Source organism: Sinocyclocheilus grahami, unplaced genomic scaffold (assembly GCF_001515645.1).
Source record: "Sinocyclocheilus grahami isolate Dianchi unplaced genomic scaffold, SAMN03320097.WGS_v1.1 scaffold437.1, whole genome shotgun sequence".
NCBI lineage: Eukaryota > Metazoa > Chordata > Actinopteri > Cypriniformes > Cyprinidae > Sinocyclocheilus > Sinocyclocheilus grahami.
The window spans coordinates 503,302-523,726 of record NW_015505616.1 but is presented as its reverse complement, the minus strand read 5'-3'; the positions used below and the strand labels follow the sequence as shown (position 1 = coordinate 523,726).

At 38.6% G+C, this 20,425-nt stretch overlaps 1 protein-coding gene across 1 annotated transcript in view; it reads left to right on the top strand.

Annotated features, from left to right (window-relative positions):
- The window catches only part of LOC107551888 (myosin-10-like), a 61,540-nt gene that overhangs the window by 38,275 nt on the left and 2,840 nt on the right, over nucleotides 1–20,425 (top strand). The window contains 25 exon segments of the mRNA XM_016233651.1: nucleotides 721–784; nucleotides 3,869–4,062; nucleotides 6,220–6,341; nucleotides 6,417–6,486; nucleotides 7,280–7,440; nucleotides 7,581–7,689; nucleotides 7,871–8,002; nucleotides 8,318–8,524; nucleotides 8,715–8,852; nucleotides 8,959–9,082; nucleotides 9,173–9,344; nucleotides 10,291–10,503; nucleotides 10,792–10,936; nucleotides 11,128–11,334; nucleotides 14,630–14,734; nucleotides 14,959–15,111; nucleotides 15,357–15,605; nucleotides 16,232–16,444; nucleotides 17,068–17,280; nucleotides 18,028–18,189; nucleotides 18,439–18,567; nucleotides 18,711–18,799; nucleotides 19,208–19,331; nucleotides 19,495–19,703; nucleotides 19,812–19,920. Of these exon segments, the coding sequence (XP_016089137.1) occupies nucleotides 721–784; nucleotides 3,869–4,062; nucleotides 6,220–6,341; nucleotides 6,417–6,486; nucleotides 7,280–7,440; nucleotides 7,581–7,689; nucleotides 7,871–8,002; nucleotides 8,318–8,524; nucleotides 8,715–8,852; nucleotides 8,959–9,082; nucleotides 9,173–9,344; nucleotides 10,291–10,503; nucleotides 10,792–10,936; nucleotides 11,128–11,334; nucleotides 14,630–14,734; nucleotides 14,959–15,111; nucleotides 15,357–15,605; nucleotides 16,232–16,444; nucleotides 17,068–17,280; nucleotides 18,028–18,189; nucleotides 18,439–18,567; nucleotides 18,711–18,799; nucleotides 19,208–19,331; nucleotides 19,495–19,703; nucleotides 19,812–19,920 (3,813 nt within the window).

Sequence of the window (20,425 nt, the reverse complement as noted above, 5' to 3'; positions counted from 1 at the left end):
ACACATCTGGATATTTGGGTTAAACTGTTCTGGAACAGTGTTGTAAATACCACTGATCGGGCTGGATTCCGCTTTGTCCACGGTGAAAGTTGATGTATTCCCTCAGCGACCAGCGCAGATCAGCTCTAGGCATGACAAAGCGGATATCCTCTTTTGGAAGTCCAAACAAAGTAGTTTCGCTTTCACAACGAAGCACACAGCGTCTTCATGACATGGCTGCAGCATCAACAAAACTACAGTGAGACTAAAAGTTACGCCGCCTTTCTTTGCGTGAACATTTGGGCGGCGTTATGCAAATCTTCCCACATAGTGAGGTAGATATGTGGGGGCGTGTTAGAACGAGCCGTTTTAGGTAGGTGTGGCTGACTCTTAACTTTTATAAAGAATATCTCTTTGGATTTGAGACTTTAGTCTTTGTAACTTTACAGATCTTCTTTATGCACCAAGAGCTTGTAACACTCCAAAGAGAAAGGAAAAATTTTAATCGCATCATATGACCCCTTTAAATTAAAAGTACACATATCCAAAAACAGAAACTAGAGCAAATCGAATGAAGACTTTTGCTTATTCTCACCTGTGTTGCACAGCACTAACCAGTGTGTTTACTACCATTTATGTCTTTTATGTGCTAGCTGTGTTCTACTACTGCTTTTTTTTTATTTTGCTTATTTTCTTGTTTATCTCCCCTTTGCCCCCTTTCTCTGTCTCTCGACTATAGAGATTCAGAATATCCAAAGAGCGTCTTTTTATGATGTCTCTAGTCTCCATGAATCGCCAGGTGAAGGTATACGATGCTGTAGGTCTCTGCTTACCAGCGCATTGTGTACTTTCAAACACTCCCATGGCTTGTAGACCTGGGCCCTGGTCCCTCTAGCTGGCTAACTTTAGAGTTAGCTGGATCCACTTGAAAGGGAGCTTGACTTGGCTGATTCATTAGGATGCCCAAACTGACCATGAATGAAGATTGCATGAAAAATTAATGCATGTGCCTAGTGACTTAATACAGAGTACTGACACTGCATAACAGACATTTGAATGTAACTCTGGGTAGCTCTCTAGGTGCACTAGCTACAAGGATTAGGGCCCTGCTTGTTCTTTGAGTGCCTTTCAGCAATTTTGTTAACTTCACACCCCTAAATATTCTGGCTGTTATATCATAGTTTAAAAACTATAAGTGTCAAATCATTATTAAATCTACACCTATAGCATTTTCAGTCCAGCCAGTGTTGAAAAATGCCATAGGTGATTGTCAAGAACATGTCTGTGTCATATTTCACCACAAAATCAAATTATATGATAATCGGGACTTGAACTCGAGTCGCTGCTTGCCAACAAGGCTGTCTTAAAGTAATTAATAATTTTTATATGTTTTAAATAGTTATCTGCAAGCAAATTTTATAATAATATTTTCATTACAGTAAAGTCTGGACGCATTATGATAATGACAATTTTGGGTGAAAATTTGCTTAATTGTCCTGTAATGGACTTGATGCAAAATTTTTATTTCCTTTTTTAATTTTTTGATTTCACAGTGAAATATAACCTGACCTGGTTATCATGAGATTCCCTCAAACACAGCTTAGTTTTTCAGCAGACAGAGCGGTTTGTGTGGTACGACATCTTGTTTGTTTTAAGTGTCAGATGGTGATTTGATAGGCCGTGTGAGGGAGATGGAGTTTGGGTGAGGGGTGGAAGAATTCTGTGGTGTTTCTCTGACAGGGAACATGGAACAATACATGTCTTGTTTCACTGGAATCCAAATGACTCGCTCAGGCCTGTGCCAGTCAACACTGACAGCTCAGTAAATTCTCCATGTAGGTAACGGAAGTCACGTCAGGAGCCCCATTATGAACAGAACATTGCTTGGAAGCGGTTCTTAAGAATGACATTTACAGGAATGCTGCGAGACCTAGAATTGTAAATCTAGCACCAGTAGTTAGACTTTACCAGCCCCCGATTAATCAAAATTAATATGTGAAGAGTTCAATGCAAAAGCCTCTAAGTGCTGTCTGAAATGTTCTTCTAAAATTAGCATTTTTATCAGGCTCCTATGTTTAGGCTCAGTAATTTTACTTTAATGGCAATGTATAGGTCCTTTTCTATGCCATTAAAGTTAAATAAATGAAAATAAATATAGGATCCTGATAAAAATGCTTATTTTAGATGAAAATTTCAAACGGCTCTTAGTGGTTTTTGTATCTTAACTCTTCATGTAGTTTCTGATTACTTGTGTGTTGAGTGATTGAAGTTTGACTTGTTTTGTGTTATGGCATTGTTATTGGACCCAAATTTGTGAAAGTAATTTTTTTGATTGGTATCTTATTTATTGCTTAGCAGATTTATTCACATTGATTTAATCAGTTGCTGAAAGGAGACATTTTAGTAACATTGCTTAGAGAGAGAGAACATAATATACAGTGGGTACGGAAAGTATTCAGACCCCCTTAAATTTTTCACTCTTTGTTATATTGCAGCCATTTGCTAAAATCATTTAAGTTCATTTTTTTTCCTCATTAATGTACACACAGCACCCCATATTGACAGAAAAACACAGAATTGTTGACATTTTTGCAGATTTATTAAAAAAGAAAAACTGAAATATCACATGGTCCTAAGTATTCAGACCCTTTGCTCAGTATTTAGTAGAAGCACCCTTTTGATCGAATACAGCCATGAGTCTTTTTGGGAAAGACCCAACAAAATTCTGTGTTTTTCTGTCAATATGGTGTGCTGTGTGTACATTAATGAGGGAAAAAAATTAACTTAAATGATTTTAGCAAATTACCCTAATGAATTCATATGTTTTATTTTTAATATTCTTGTTGTTGATTCTGGTTAGAATCTCATTTTTGTTGTCGAGTAAAAATAGCTGCAAAAGCATACTACAACAAATATTTATACAATGTATCAGTACTTTACAATGCACGGTTTTTTGTATTACACTAACAAGAATTCTGTTGTTCTGCATTTCAGTAATGAGAATTGGGGTGGAAAAATTTACTTTGTGGAAACATCTTAAAATGAAACCTTTTCAGGACCATTATTAAAGCAAAATATCATTTTTAAATTCTTTTATAAATAGAATGAAATAAGAACTTAAAAAGCACTGTTTACTACACTGCCATTGCTAAAATTACATCTCTGCACAAAAGTTTTACTAGAGTTGTAAATATGGGCTGCATGCAAAGATTCATAAAGTGTAATCAGTATAGTCTGATTCACAAGCAGGTGAATATTACGGTTCAAGAGGAGTTCAGTAACAAATGACTGGTTTAAATCTGTCTGATGAATCTTTCATTGAAAGAACTGACTGAATCCAATCCAGTTGCTGAATTAACATCTGGTGAAATATGCCCTGGACATGATCTTGACTGGTTTTGAGGTTCACCCTTCCATTTTCTTTCATTTGCAGCTTGTGCTTGTTTATAGTTGTAATCTTATCCTTGGCACTTTTCATCTTTTTCATGTCTCCATTTGCCTAGCACTGGACCTGCTGGCATAGTAGGGGCCATTGGCTCTTGAATTGGCTGTCTGAACTTGTGGCATTGAGTCAAAATACACTGTACTACTTCCTGAAAGTTATTTTCTATTTTTTGTAGGATATGACGATTAAAGGCCTGAAAGAATTGAAGGACAGGTTTTTTTAATATGGTCTTTGTAAGAATGCAAAAATACACAGCGTATTTTGACCTTCTGCTTGGTGTTGTTGAATTAGAGCTTTAGTTGTAGATTTCCCTCTTGCATCTTCACATGATTTGGCTGTGCTATGTCACACTCTCTCTCTTTTTAAAAAAAAATACATCTGTAAATACTTTGAAGATCAAGCTAACCGGTTGGTATCTTTCTTTTTTCTCACTCTTCATGGTAGTGGACCGTATTGTTGGTTTGGACCAGGTGGCAGGGATGAATGAGACTGCATTTGGGGCTACATATAAGACCAAGAAGGGCATGTTCCGCACTGTGGGTCAGCTCTATAAAGAATCCCTCACGAAACTTATGGCCACACTCAGAAACACCAACCCCAACTTCGTGCGCTGTATCATCCCCAATCATGAGAAAAGAGTAAGTGACATTTGCCCCTTAATTTGTAAGTAAATATGTACTTTAGCTAAATTAAAAACTATATATATATATATATATATAGAGTAGGGTTGTGAAGGTGAGGAAATTTTCCCACCGGTTAATCGATGTGTGACAACACCGGTAATACCAGTATCACTGCGGGGGCTTTTCCTCGCTTTCCTTCGCTTTTAAATAGCTTGTAAAAGCGGCGTGTGCATTTTACTTTCACTTTCAAATAGTGGCAATTCGGAGTAAAGCAATTGTTCGTTTGAATTTTCCCTCTTTTCCTCGCTTTTAAATAGCTTAAAAGCACCGTGCGCATTTTGCTTTCACTTTAGAATTAGAGGCAGTTAAGCGTCAATTGCTTGAATGCAACAACAAAATACAACGTCAAACTCACTTTAGCCTGTATATAAAACAGAACTTTTATTAACAAAACAAATAAAAATTCACCATGCCATAGGGCAGGCTATGCCTAATATAAAATAACAAATAACTTGCATAAAGTTTAAATGTACAAAACTGGAAACAAGTAACCATGTATAATATAAAACCAAATAAATAAGAAACGTAGAGTAAGAAAGCTTGGAGGCACGGCATACACCTTGATGTCAAATAAAATAAATAAATGGCACAAAGTTGAAATAAAGTACAAATCAGCTAACAATGTGAAACCAATTAAATAAGAAACGAATGTTTAAAGGGGTCATATGATGCGATTTCAAGTTTTCCTTTCTCTTTGGAGTGTCAACTGTTTAACTCTAGGGGAGTTGGAAAATGAGCCTATTTTCAAAAATAGTGGCGTGTCCCTTTAATACATATTTCCTGATTTGATTCCAATTCAATCCTTATTTGATTAATTTGAGTATATTTCATTTATAATGTCCAATTTACTTCTCAGCTAATGCTGCAAATTAGGGGTGGGCGATAAGACTAAAATCTTATTTCATGGTATGAGAAATTTTATTTCATGATAACGATATATATCTCGATATAGCTATTTTTTTTATTTAATTTTTATTATAAAAAGAAAAAGCAGCAAATTACAAACACAATAGAACAAATAAATAAACTTAAAAATAAAGTGTATGAATAAAACACCGTTTCGTGAACCTAGGAGAGGAGGTAATTCTGACTTTGCTATGACAATCTGGCGCTTCTGAATCAGCTACGGTTTTGTTATTAGTTTAAGTATTTGCTATTGACTGTTCAACTGCGGAGTTTTGCGCATCGTGTGTGTGTGTGTGTGTGTGCCCGAGGGAGAGAGAGAGAGAGAGAGAGCGCAAGTGAGCGAGAGAGAGAGAGAGACGGGGTCATATCACAGTGGAGTCAGCTGTCTTAACTGTGGCTTGTGTACTGCAAACACATACCAGCTTCATCACGGTGTCTGTCACGTGACTCTGTTCCCCTTTCGGGCTGTCTTTACATTTATTTAGAAAGATGAAGCTCGCGATTACGGTAAGGGGCGTTACATTTCCGACGAGTGCTTGCGGTGTTCGGCCAATCACAATGCACTGGGTCAGCTGGCCAATCAGAGCAGACTGCGCTTGTCGGAAGGAGGGACTTTGTAGAAAACGAAGCGTTTGAGAGAGGCGGGGCATAGCGGACCTACAGTAATGTACAGTATTTGAAAAATAATGTGTTTTTTGAACATTAAAGCATGTCAACATATTCTGTTACACCAAATACACCAAATAATGATCTTTAAAAAAGCATCATATGACCCCTTTAAAGAAACCTTCCAAAATCACCTTGGATAAACGGCAAAAGTCAACAGGCTTTTTAAAATCCAAAATATTGCCAAACAGGCGCTTTTGCATTTCGTTTCAAAACTAAATCATCCGCGATCGTCTTGTCTGTCTCACCCCACTCTTTTCAGTCAGCTCGACTCAGAATTAAATCTGATCTGTGATGCAACTGTCGTTCAACTGCATTGAGCAGCCGCGTTCAGTTTTTAATGGTAGTGTCTGTTCATTTACTGAACTGAATTACTATAAAATTACTATAAAAAATCAAAACGACGGTGGGGGTCGGTGACGCGGTGGGCAAGTGACGTAACCAGTGTTGCGGCTTAACACCGGTATCACCGTCAACACCGTCTATCGCGGCAAGCCTAATATATAGACTACTCGCCTCATTGTCGTTCTTCTCTGTTAGGCTGGTAAACTGGAGCCCCATCTGGTTCTGGATCAGCTGAGGTGTAATGGAGTTCTAGAAGGGATCCGGATCTGCAGGCAGGGATTCCCTAACCGTATTGTCTTCCAGGAGTTCAGACAGAGGTGCGTTTCAGAAATCTCATTCAGATGCATATTATATTTTATCAGTGATAAAACTTATATCTGTTTTCCTCTCAGATACGAGATCCTCACGCCTAATGCAATCCCCAAAGGTTTTATGGACGGCAAGCAGGCTTGTGAGAGAATGGTAAGATTTCTTAAGATGACTAACAAATGAGGTTTACCAGTACTTTATTCATCAAGTTTCATCCAGAGGGCCAATAAAATTATTCAATCAAAATAGTTAAAATACCAGTGTATTATGAAATATTCCATAAAAACAAATTCAGCAAGAACACATTAATTTGATCAAAAGTGTAGAAGAATGAAGAGACAATGAAGAAACTGTTTTCAACATTAATAATAATAAAAAAATTCTTACACACAGATCAGCCTATTAGAATAATACCTGAAGAATCATGTGACGCTGAAAAAACATCTGGAATAAATTACCTTTTAAAATATATTACAATAGAAAAGAATTGTTAAATTGTAATAATGTTCACAATATTACTCCTTTTACTGTATTTTTTCTATCAAATAAAAGCAGCCTTGCTGAGCATAAGAGACTTAGTCTATTTTCTTATCATTTTTCAAATAAATTTGATTTGCACTACATTCTAAATTATTTTCTTTTCATAATTAAAATTAGTATATCCAAATGTTACTTTAAAAATAATAGGCTTCCGAATCACACCTAATAGCTCAATAATGCATTTCTCCAATAATGCATTTCTCCATACAATTTGTTTATATATTTTTTCATAATTGAATTAAAGAAACATTAAAACAAAAATTAAAGGTGCATTATAATGATGTAACTATTTCATGTTTATTCTATAGTTTCATAGAATTTTTACTGATATCCATTATTGAAAAACCAGCATCTGAAATTTTGCATCTGCTAAATGCTAAGTCTCAACTAACAATGTGATCTGTAGATCCGAGCCTTGGAGCTTGACCCAAACCTCTACCGGATCGGGCAGAGTAAGATTTTCTTCCGCACTGGAGTCTTGGCACACCTGGAGGAAGAGAGAGACCTGAAAATAACAGATATCATAATCTACTTTCAGTCGGTCTGTCGAGGATACCTGGCTCGCAAGTGAGTCCAAATGCAAAAGGTTGATCTAAATCTTCTAAAAGAGTAATATGCAGCTCTTACTGTTTATAGTGTAGAAATAAAATGTATTCTTATGAGACCTTGTCAGTGAACTGGTGCTGTTCTCTGGTTGTGTTTCTCAGAGCCTTTGCTAAAAAACAGCAGCAGCTAAGCGCTTTGAAAGTCCTCCAGAGAAACTGCGCCGCCTACCTAAAACTACGCCACTGGCAGTGGTGGAGACTTTTCACCAAGGTTGGTCTCGGTTTTTAAAATAGTCAGTTTACATAACTGCTTAAATGATTTGACCAGCTTTTGTATGCTTATCTAAAAGAAACCTGAGTGTATGCAAGAGAAATTTAATCGTAATCAACTCCTTTGCAGTATTGTTGCAGATAGTTTTCATTTGAGACGTGCATTACATGTGTGTCTGCAGGTGAAACCCCTCCTCCAGGTGACCCGTCAGGAGGAAGAAATGCAGGCCAAGGATGAGGAGCTCATTAAAGTAAAGGAGAAGCAGGTGAAAGTAGAGAACGAACTGGTGGAAATGGAGCGGAAACACCAGCAGGTTAGCACACGCTCACCTCCTCCCTCGGTCTCCTGAAAATCACGGTGTTATTTAAGTGTTATGTTAGTTTCTGACCTGATATCCGACAGAATGAACCACATTTAAAGACATTGTTACATATCTGATATATGTATATGGCCACACTTGAATCATGTTGCTTTCTAAAATCACTGTAATGTGGTCTCTTGTGGCTTTATTCAATGTAGTGGAATCTCCATGTTCTTCGGCAGTGTTACGAAATCATAGTGACTCTGTCAACCAAATTGACAAATGTTGTAGAAACAGAGAAAATATCTGGTTTGATGTTTGTTTCAGCTCTTGGAGGAGAAGAACATCCTGGCGGAGCAACTGCAGGCTGAGACAGAATTGTTTGCTGAAGCTGAAGAGATGAGGGCTCGCCTGGTGGCTAAAAAACAAGAGCTGGAGGAGATTCTTCATGACCTGGAGTCCCGTGTGGAGGAGGAAGAGGAGAGGAACCAATCTTTGCAGAATGAGAAGAAGAAAATGCAGTCACACATACAGGTGAGGACTTCACTGGAGAAATATAATCCTTGATCTGCTGTAAACTTAAAATAGAGTAAATCTGTATCTAAAACTTCTAGGTTGGAATAATGAAGTACTTCAGCAAGTACTTGGCTAAAAAGGCTCACAAAGTCCTACCCTGTTGCTGTACAGAAACCACAAGTGTGTGTGTGTGTATGTTTGTCTTCAGGACCTAGAGGAACAACTAGATGAAGAAGAGGCTGCCCGACAGAAGCTTCAGTTGGAGAAGGTGACTGCTGAAGCCAAGATAAAAAAGATGGAGGAAGACATTCTGCTGTTGGAGGACCAGAACTCCAAATTCCTAAAGGTCAGTGCAGATGTCAAACCGCCTAATCAAAATACAGCAATAAGGATGCTTTGAGAAGAGCTTTGCAGAGGCAAACTGAGCTCTTCCTTTCCTCCCTATCCCTCAGGAGAAAAAACTCCTGGACGACCGTGTCAGTGAGATGACCTCCCAGTTGGCTGAGGAAGAAGAGAAAGCCAAGAACCTTGGCAAAGTCAAAAACAAGCAAGAAATGATGATGGTAGACCTGGAAGGTGAGGACTGTGTTTAATATGGATCATTTTATTTAAGTGAATGTAAAGCAGTGAGTCTTTAATGTTTATGTTTGTGCGTTTGATCCTCAGAGCGTCTGAAGAAAGAGGAGAAAACTAGGCAGGAGCTTGAGAAAGCCAAAAGAAAGCTGGATGCTGAGACCACAGACCTACAGGACCAGATAGCTGAGCTGCAGGCCCAGATTGAGGAACTCAAGATCCAACTGGCCAAGAAAGAAGAGGAGCTACAGGCTGTACTGGCCAGGTGAAGATCGGTACATTGAGGAACACAGAATAAGAAAAAGGAGAAATTGGCTACTCTCGCCAGTAAAAATCCACTTGGAGCCGAAATAGTTTGACTGTCGTCTATCTGACCATGTCTAAACAATAACTTATGGTAGGCCGTGTTATGCTGCCGTCATGTAAATTGGTATATTAGTCGTGGAAAGTTTTTATTCTTGACCTTTGTGTTTAAGATTGTGCAGTCCTGAAATACTTTAGTAAATTGGTATCACATTGATGTTGCGACATCACAACAAAAACACATTGACATGCTTACCCACGTTCATATATATATAAATAGAATGAAGTCTGTATGATAGCCATATCTTTAAATCGACACCGGCCATAGAGTTTCTTATTTGTCATATTATATAAAATTTTATAGCAAACCCGGTTAAAGAAGTCAGTGAGTTTTGGAATCTTCATTTAATTTAATTTAATTTAATTTAATTTGTTCACCAAGGCAAACCATACAGTGAAAATGTTTTGAAATATAATTACAATCTAAAAGAAGTGATCATTTCAAATATATATCTTTTATAAAACTGTTTACGGTTACACGTGATCAATTTAACGTGTCCTTGCTGAATAAAAGTATTCAGTTTTTAAAAAAATCTTAATTAAGCATCAAAAATGGTTTTCAACATTGATAATGAGAATTGTTTCTGGAGCACCAAATCCACATATTTATATCCATTCATTAATAAGCTGCTTAGCAGGTATATTTTTACTTCACTTGTGGAATTTTTTTTTTACCAGTCATAACAGAGGTTATTTACATATAGAAGTCTGAAAAGTACAGTAGCAAAAATTGTCCTAGATTAATCAGGATCAGAAAGTGTTTGTTAATACAAGTGTAGAATATAACTCCTTTAATTTAGCATGCATCGTTTTGCTAATAATCTTTGCTTGTATTTATTGTTCCACAGAGGTGATGAGGAGGTCGCTCAGAAGAACAACGCACTGAAGCAAGTGCGGGAGCTGCAGGCCCAGCTAGCTGAGCTCCAGGAGGATCTGGAGTCTGAGAAAGCAGCCAGAAACAAAGCTGAGAAACTCAAGAGAGATCTGAGTGAGGAACTGGAGGCTCTGAAGACTGAGCTGGAAGACACACTGGATACCACTGCCGCCCAGCAGGAGCTGAGGTACAAGAGTCTGCATCAGGAACTAAATCATGACCACAAAATTGAACTAGTTTTTAAAGGGATAGTTCACCAAAAAAATGAACATTCTTCAAAAGATTTGAAACAAATGAATGATGAGTAAATGACAAGAATGTTGGTAAACAAAGTTGACTGTAGCCATTGACTTCTGTAAAAAAAATGTTTTCCATACCATGGAAATTTGTTAATTAGAATCTGACCCTTTCTGTTTTCTCTGAACCGTTCTCCTCAAATGTGTGTTGCCTAATAATGTGTCGTTTGCTCATAAAGGACCAAACGAGAGCAGGAGGTGGCAGAACTGAAGAAGGCCATCGATGACGAGGTGAAAAACCATGAGTCTCAGGTCCAGGAGATGAGACAGAGGCACGGCACATCTCTGGAAGAGATCTCTGAGCAGCTGGAACAGGCCAAAAGAGTAAGCCACAGAGATAAAGAGGGAGGGTTTTCAGTTCTAATGTCTTGACTGGAACGCCGCCAGTCATCTGCTGTCAGAATGATGTGTTTGGAATTAATTTCCTCGTTCGGTGATTAAATATGGTATGATCTCCTGTTGATATAGTTTAGGCAAAATCTGTCTCTCTCATACTGTCTGTCTGTCAACATTAGGTTAAGTCAAATCTGGAGAAAAACAAACAGACTCTGGAGAGTGATAATAAGGAGATGGCCAATGAGGTGAAGAGTTTGCAGCAAGCCAAGTCTGAATCTGAGCACAAGAGAAAGAAACTTGAGGCTCAGCTGCAGGAGTTCATGGCCCGCTTCAGCGAGGGAGAGAAGGTTAAAGGAGAACTTTCAGACCGCTCCTACAAACTACAAGTGAGTGCTGTTACACTCATAATCATTTCTGTTACACCCAGTTCCATGAAATACCTCCCTCACACACTACAGATAAGTGTTGTTTCATTTGTTTTTTGCTGACTGAAATGTGGGTGTTATTAGGGCTGCACGATTAATCAAAATAAAACCCAAATCACGATTATGGCTTAGTGCGATTATCAAATTGCAATTATTATTAAATAAATTGCAAATCGCAATAATTAAATAAATATTAGCGAATGTGCTATTAAATTATTATATAATAACCAGTTTCATGTATTATTTTATACTGCAGGCCCGTTGAATGCTTGAATCTTATTGGCTGACGAACGTTCTAAGGTGTGCAATTATTTTCATGGAAACGCACAGCGAACGTAGTTCCAGGCAGCTCTGGACTGCATTTCATGTCCATATCACTTCGCCAAATGAATTCTGTTATTTGAAAAGGTCTTACAACAGCACAATAACCAAAGCCCACAACAACACTGGCCAGACAAATAAATATAGTAAGCAATATGATAAAAATGACAGATCATTTCCATGTTTTACCTACATAATAAAAAGTAATTATGTGGCAAAGCACATACTCTATCTCTCCCGCTCTCTCTCCCTCACAGACGCACATACATAACTTACAGTACAGAAACATACACGCGCTAACGTTGTTATCGCTACTCTGGCGATTTTATTTTAAAAGCTACATGATATTTCTCACAAGCGAGGTAACAACGGCGCTGTTCGTGAAGAAAATGAACTTAAAAGTTTCACTGTTAGTTCGCTGCTGCCGAACAATTTTGAGAGACACACAGACTCAGAGGTAATATACACTCACTCTCTCTCTCTCTCTCTCTCTCTCTCGCCCTCTCTCTGTCTGTCTAATAACTTCATTAATATCTGCATCAATGGATCAAGCCTCCATTACTAGGTATAAAATTATGTTTTGGAATTAGCAACGGAGGCGTTGGATGAGATGCGGAAGAAATTAATCCTACTCACAATAGCGTTTTAAGTACAAAAACCGGACGAATGCCTTGAAATATATCATCTGATCAATGTCTTGAAGTGTGGCAACCGTAGTATAAGCGGAATAATTGACTCCGGGCCATTGAGTTATTAGAAAATGTTTCAGCTACATTTACGTTTTTTTTAGTTTAGTTACTAATCATTTGTTTTTAAAACAAACATCTTTTTACTACATGGAATTAAGCAATTCTGTTAAATTCTGACTCCGTATTTCATATGAGACCTTTTGGTGGAGTTCAGTTCATTCGGATAATGTGAATGCTGTTTTCTGAACTCTGCTGTTTTTACGAACCATTCGCCTAAAAAGGGTGATCTTGTGTACGGTTGATGTGAACTCTGGCACAGTTCGCTTCTAATGTGAATGCAATTATACTAAATTTTGGAAGTGAGCCATTATTGATGACATATGAATTGGTCAGACTGTATTTATGTGTTTACTCGCTCGCTTTCCTGACAAGTGTGACTGACGCTCTGCAAGCAGAGAGAATTTATATCTGATTCCCGTATTCTCTTACACCCTTGCAGTACATTTGTGTCAAATAGGTGTAGCGAATCAGCTCATGGGGAAATATGAATAATTAACCATAACTAGTTATAATTCACTATTCATATTTTAGATCCACTGTAGATATTTAGCTGACCACTCAGGGTCAACCGTCTTGTCAATTCTAAGAACGTTAATTTCCTGGTTAAAGGAAATAACTTTCTTACTGTACAATTCTATAAGTTTGTAACGTAAATCTGCATGATTATTGACTCCGGTTATGAGTAAACAATGAACACGCCAAGTGTGATACAAGTAAGGTTTTATTAACTACATAAAAACTTAAACTAGTCTAACATACTACACAAACACATTAAGCCGGTCTAACATAAACATACACACACACACACATACAGTTGGTATAGGAAAGGGTTAAAGTTTAGCACTAAAGAAAGAGACATAAGGAATGACATTTATGGAACCATTTTGCATATTCAGCAGATCTAAAACCTGAGGGAAAACGTCAGATTCTTAGTTCAAACAAACCTTGTAAAAAGGTGTAACTGATACTTAATGCATCAATTAAATCGACTAAGTTTGATACTTGCGTATGTCTGAAAAAGATTCCTGATGCAATCTTAAGGCCCCAAGATCTTGCTGAAGTTGGTTGATGAAAAAGAGCTAGTTTGAGTCAGAATCACTTGATGAATGAAAAGGACTAGGCCGGAGCCTGGCACGAGCTTTGGTATCCTGGAGCGTTTCTCACATCTTCATCTTAGCATCTCACTGAACCACCGAACAGGGCGGGTCACATGGAGTGTGGCCTTTTAAAGCCTGCAGAGATTCACGCCTCTCAAGATGGGTTCGTCCAATGAGGAAGGCTGAAATCCCAAGCGGGAGGTTGGAAATACTGAGGATTTTTATGAGTCTTTGTCTGTAAGCATGGTATTTTGCATATGTAATTCGCTGGAGTGTTGAGGCACAAATTAGTACCGATTCTTAGAACATCAATATGTTGCATAGGTATCAGCATATAATATACACACTTGTTTCGATCATAAGAAGGCGAATTCATAGATACTAGACATGAAATAGTTACTTATATGAATGTGTGGTTTATCGTAAGCACGGATAAAAATAGTCTATAATACAACAGATTAAATACAACACAGCAATAATATACACACTGGCCTGAAGAAAATGGGTGTTCATTCAAAGAAGGTTTTCCTATGAATTAATTAGTAGAAAAGTCCATTTCTCCTGTGCATTTGTGTCCCTTTGTTTCTGGAGAAAGCAGAATGAGAGCCGGCTCGCATTCCACAAGGTTGTAAATGTATCGGGTTACCATGAAACCAGGGTCTTGTTCGGCGTCCTGGGGTGTTACAAAGTATTTGTGAAATCTAGCTAACAAAATATATATTGTGTGTTGGAGTGTTCCAGACGCTACATAGGTTTCATTCTGTGTTGCCGTTTCGGAAACACAATTAAACTTTCAAAATCCAAAAAGTACAAAAATGAGGCGAGCAAGCATACATTCATTTCGCCATCTTCTGCATAGTCGTTACCTAGCATCATGGGTAAACAGCGCTGATTACACAAACGTACTGTGGTTCAGAACCAAAAATCACCGTGTGAACACACACCGGCAGGGGGAGGAGGATCAATCGAACTTGGGTTCGGACCAGGCTATCGAACCAAGTGTGAAAGCAACCTTAAATAGATCAACATCCAGGGTTCTTGTGAAATATCCCCCAACTGCAAATTACATTTTTTAATTTTCATTTGTAGGCAGAACTGGACAATGTTTCTTCTCTGTTGGAAGATGCTGAGAAGAAGGGAATTAAGCTGGCCAAAGATGCCTCCAGCTTAGAGAGTCAGCTTCAGGACACTCAGGTAATGTGACTCTGCAAACAAGAAGCACTGGAAGAATGGATGAAGCAGTGACGTGACATAGAAGTATTTTGTATCTACCAACAAGGTTGATCCATAGTATGCTCCTGAAGTAATTTCATCAGCAATGAAAGACTGCGGAGATTTAATTAAAACAATAGATAGACTTTTCACAGAAAAGGTGTGGGATGTTATGGAGTCATGCTTGTTTAAAATTGTGGCTGTAGGAGCTGCTTCAAGAGGAGACTCGTCAGAAGCTGAACCTGAGCAGCCGTGTCCGTCAACTGGATGAGGAGAAGAACAGCCTTCTGGAGCAGCAGGAGGAGGAAGAGGAGGCACGGAGGAACCTGGAGAAACAACTGGCAACACTACAAGCCCAGGTCCGCCCAATTACTATATTTTTTTAATGAGGGAACACAGCATGTCAGTTTATATTAACATCTAGCACGTAATAATGTGTTTTGCTTACCTCACAGAAGTCTGTCATGTTTGAGGACAAAAAGTGGGTTATGTAAAAATTTCATTTTCAGACTTCTGTTCAGAAAGGAAATCAGATGTACTATTTACTATAAAAATATTAATTAAAAATAAAAGCACTACTCTTTAATCCTTCTTTTTTGGATAGCTGGTGGAGACTAAGAAGAAGCTGGAGGATGATGTGGGAGCCCTTGAAGGCCTGGAGGAGGTCAAGAGGAAGCTGCAGAAGGACATGGAGGGGACCAGTCAGAAGCTGGAGGAAAAGGCCATCGCTTACGACAAGCTGGAGAAAACCAAGAACAGATTGCAGCAGGAGCTTGATGACCTTATGGTAGACCTGGACCACCAGAGACAGATCGTCTCAAACCTGGAGAAGAAACAGAAGAAGTTTGACCAGGTATGAATGGTTTTGGTTTAAACAACATTTCACCCAAAAATGACATTTCTGTCATCATTTACTCACCCTCATGTCATTCCAAAACCATAGGACGTTTGCCCCTGTTCAAAACATAAATGAAGATAATTGTAATGAAACCTGAGAGATTTCTCTTTCTCTTTAAAATCAATTTCACCAAAACTTGACACTTAATTCAGAGTTGTAATGCTTAATTAGTCTTCTGAAAAGACACAATTGCTCTATATGATGAACAGATTTAATTGAGGTTTTTATTCACTAATAAACTGTGATCAGACACGCATATATAGTTCATCAAATATGGGAAACTGAAGCTCAGGTATGAGCTTGATGTGCGAGAAACAACTTTTATGATGTCTTTATGAACTTTTTTTTATTGCAATCTTCTGAGTGGATAGACAGAAATCTCTCAGGTTTAATTTAAAATGTCTTAATTTGTGTTTAGATGATAAAAGTCTAATAGTTTTGCAACAATTAGAGGGTGGATAACTGATGGCATTTTTTAATTAAGGTTATTTCATTTTTTTTAAATTATCTTTAAATACTACTGAAAAACGTCATCATTTAAGAATAATTTAAATTCATAATTTTGTTGATGTGTATGTCAGATGCTGGCGGAGGAGAAGACCATCTCTGCACGTTACGCTGAGGAGAGGGACCGTGCTGAGGCTGAGGCGAGAGAGAAAGACACCAAAGCTCTGTCTATGGCCCGAGCCCTGGATGAAGCTCTGGAGGCTAAAGAGGAATTTGAGAGACTCAACAAGCAGCTCAGAGCTGAGATGGAGGATCTGATGAGTTCCAAGGATGACGTAGGCAAGAATGTATGTCACTATGTTACTGGACATTTGTACTGTTATGTTACGTATGTGGTAATGTTTGAATTCATCATCATGATGTTTAAAGAACCTTTGGTGTTTTGTAAACAGCAGATTTTGTTGGCTGTTTTTGTTTTGAGACCTCATAATGTGCTGACACCCGACTGAATGTGATAACTAAGTGTGATGCAACAAGTTTCAGGTGTCAAATAATTTGCCTGTCATCACTGACAGCAGAATACTTAGCAAAGCGACAAAATCAGCCAGTCAGAACATATGCGTTTAATATGCAGCATTTGGAGCAAGATTTTGGATCTACTCAGAGTGCCATGGCAAACATAGAAGCAAAAAATCAAATAAAATGCTAATTTGGTCAGAAAACTGGAATAATTTTAAATTGCGATTTCCAGATCTAGAAATGTCATGAAAGTGTAATGTTAAAAGTCATCTGGAATGTACGAAAATGGAAATCTTCCTCAGAAATCTCTATAAAACAATTTTAGAAATGTGGAGTCATTATGAATGACTAGAGAAGTCCTGGATCTTAGATTTATCATTTAGTGCTCGAGCACATTGTGACTGGTTCTGACACTGTCTCACTGTATTTTTTTATGTGCTCTAATCTGTAGGTGCATGAGCTGGAGAAATCCAAGCGCACTCTGGAGCAGCAGGTGGAGGAGATGCGCACTCAGCTGGAGGAGCTGGAGGACGAACTACAGGCCACAGAGGATGCCAAGCTGCGTCTGGAGGTCAACATGCAGGCCATGAAGGCCCAGTTTGACCGAGACCTGCAGGCCAGAGATGAGCAGAATGAGGAGAAGAAGAGGGCACTGGTCAAACAGGTGGGTGAAATTGATCATTTTTGAGGATTACAAGCTATTTGGGTTTGTAGATTATCGATTTATTAAGATTAAAAGTTTATTCATTGGTACCTGTTTTCATAAACTTAATCTATAAATGTTCTAACCATTGATTGTTTACTACTGTTTATTTTTCTTTTCTTTAAAAACAAAAAAATTAACCATTTTATTGCCATTGAGGCAACAGTGCAATAAAGGGTTAATACCTTAAGACGCAACAAGCAACAAATTTGTGCGCACTCAGCTGGAGGAGCTGGAGGACGAACTACAGGCCACAGAGGATGCCAAGCTGCGTCTGGAAGTCAACATGCAGGCCATGAAGGCCCAGTTTGACCGAGACCTGCAGGCCAGAGATGAGCAGAATGAGGAGAAGAAGAGGGCACTGGTCAAACAGGTGGGTGAAATTGATCATTTTTGAGGATTACAAGCTATTTGGGTTTGTAGATTATCGATTTATTAAGATTAAAAGTTTATTCACTGGTACCTGTTTTCATAAACTTAATCTATAAATGTTCTAACCACTCTATATTGATTGTTTACTACTGTTTATTTTTCTTTTCTTTAAAAACAAAAAAATTAACCATTTTATTGCCATTGAGGCAACAGTGCAATAAAGGGTTAATACCTTAAGACGCAACAAGCAACAAATTTGTGACAGTCTGCAATAGTTTTTACTCAAAGTAAACCTATCTGATATAGTTTTTTGATCCATGATTCCTGTTCCTTCAGGTGCGTGAGATGGAGGTGGAGCTTGAAGATGAAAGGAAGCAGAGAGCTCTTGCTGTAGCTGCCAAGAAGAAACTGGAGATGGACCTTAAAGATGTGGAAGCTCAGATCGAGGCTGCAAACAAGGCCCGTGATGAAGCCATTAAACAGCTACGCAAACTCCAGGTAGAATCTTTTCTAGAATGCTTTTGTTCATGCACAAATGTGATGACACAGTAATGATAATGCAAGAAGTGACACGTTTACTGTTAGCATAATCTGTTCATCCTCACAAAAAAGAGTCTTTTAGTAGTGACACAGATGTCTACATCATTGACTGCATTACTGTAACTTAATATTTTATGTCACAGTCAGTGCCGAGACATGACAAAATGTGAGAAGAACAGATGGCAACATCTCTCTGTTTTCATCCAGGCCCAGATGAAGGACTACCAGAGGGAGCTGGAGGAGGCGCGTGCTTCTCGTGATGAGATCTTCACTCATTCTAAGGAGAACGAGAAGAAGCTCAAGAGTCTAGAGGCTGAGATTCTGCAGTTGCAAGAGGTGAGCAAGCACTGTAAAGCCTGAAATACTCCCTTGAAAAAAGCTTTTCTGCAGAATCTGTTGCTTGTTTTCCCACACAGTTTTAAATCGGATTAGTTAAACTGGCGAGTCTTTGTTTATGGTTTGGCTGTGATTGGTTTTAGGACCTGGCATCTTCAGAGAGAGCCCGACGCCACGCTGAACAGGAAAGAGACGAGCTGGCAGATGAGATTTCCAACAGTGCCTCTGGAAAGTGAGTCATTGTGCTGCAAACCTCTTGAAGTCAGCGACCGACTTGACTTGAGTATTGTGATGTATTTACAAGTCATACAGATTATTGAATGAGAACCAATAAAGTACAAAATGTTGCAGTGCTAATTATAAGTGATTAATCCATTTGCAAATGACAACAATCCAATCAATTTCAAATAAACTAAATTCAAAATGAACAAAAATAAAACAAAAGTTCAGCCCTACATTTTTTTTTTTTCTCATTTGAGGAGCTGTTTCCCTCAGAAATACGTCACAATATGGAACAAAAGACAACCATTTCCATTTCAAGCTGACTTATTTCATGCTGACATACTCGGCTGTTAATTCATTTGCTCCTGTTCATAGTTTGTTCAAAAACAAGCTTTATACATAGTTTATTTTCCTACAGGGCAGCCCTCTTGGATGAGAAGAGGAGGCTGGAGGCTCGCATTGCCCAGCTGGAGGAAGAGCTAGAGGAGGAACAGAGCAACATGGAGCTCCTGAACGACCGCTTCCGCAAGACCACTATGCAGGTGCGGTGCTGACGATGCTACAAGCTAACTTGTCATCATGGCCTGTTCTCAAAGCTCTGTGTGCTTGTGATCTTTGCAAGATGTGTAATTGTTATCTACTCAAGTATTCTCTGTTACATTTGATACAGCACTTCTTTAGTAACAGCTGTTGTCTGTATTTCAGGTGGATACCCTGAACACAGAGCTGGCGGGAGAGCGCAGTGCCGCCCAGAAGAGCGAGAACGCCCGTCAGCAGCTGGAGCGGCAAAACAAAGACTTGAAGACCAAACTGCAGGAACTTGAGGGATCCGTCAAATCAAAGTTTAAGGCCTCTATCGCCGCCCTGGAGGCCAAGATTATCCAGCTAGAGGAGCAGCTTGAACAGGAAGCAAAGTATGCAACAGTGAAAAGAAACCATTTAACTCCACGTTATAAATCTATCAAAACCCATTGGCACTAACTCGTCTTTTGGCAATGATTTATGGTCTGTGCGCTCAACAGGGAGAGAGCTGCAGCCAATAAGATTGTGCGCCGCACAGAGAAGAAACTCAAGGAGGTGTTCATGCAAGTGGAGGATGAGCGGCGCCATGCAGACCAGTACAAAGAGCAGGTGAATGAAGCCCAAATCCTAAACTTTGTTCTCAAATTGTAGAAGTCCCCAGCTGCTTATGCTGAATAAATGCAGAATAACTTAAACAGAGTTTCCACTTTCCAAGCTTCAGTCAACATTTTCTTGTGTATAAAAAGTTCCCCATTTCAAAGTGATTTGCTGGTTTTACAGCATATCCATGAGTTTTTTCCAAAACTTTGCTACCAAGGTATTGGACTGCTTTTGTGGATAAACTTGCCACAAGGCAGCATTTTTTTAAATCAAAAATATTGTGAAATGCTATTGCAGTTTTAAATAGCTGTGTACTATTTGAACATATTTATTCTTGTGATGGCAAATCTAAATTTGTAGCACCATTACTCCAGTCTTCAGTGTCACATGATCCTTCAGAAGTCATTCTAATATGCCGATGTGCTGCTCAATTATTACAAGTTTTACCTTAGAGTCAAATAGGTTGAGAACCACTGCTTTATATCCCACTTGGCTCTCAGAGCTAAATTCTCTC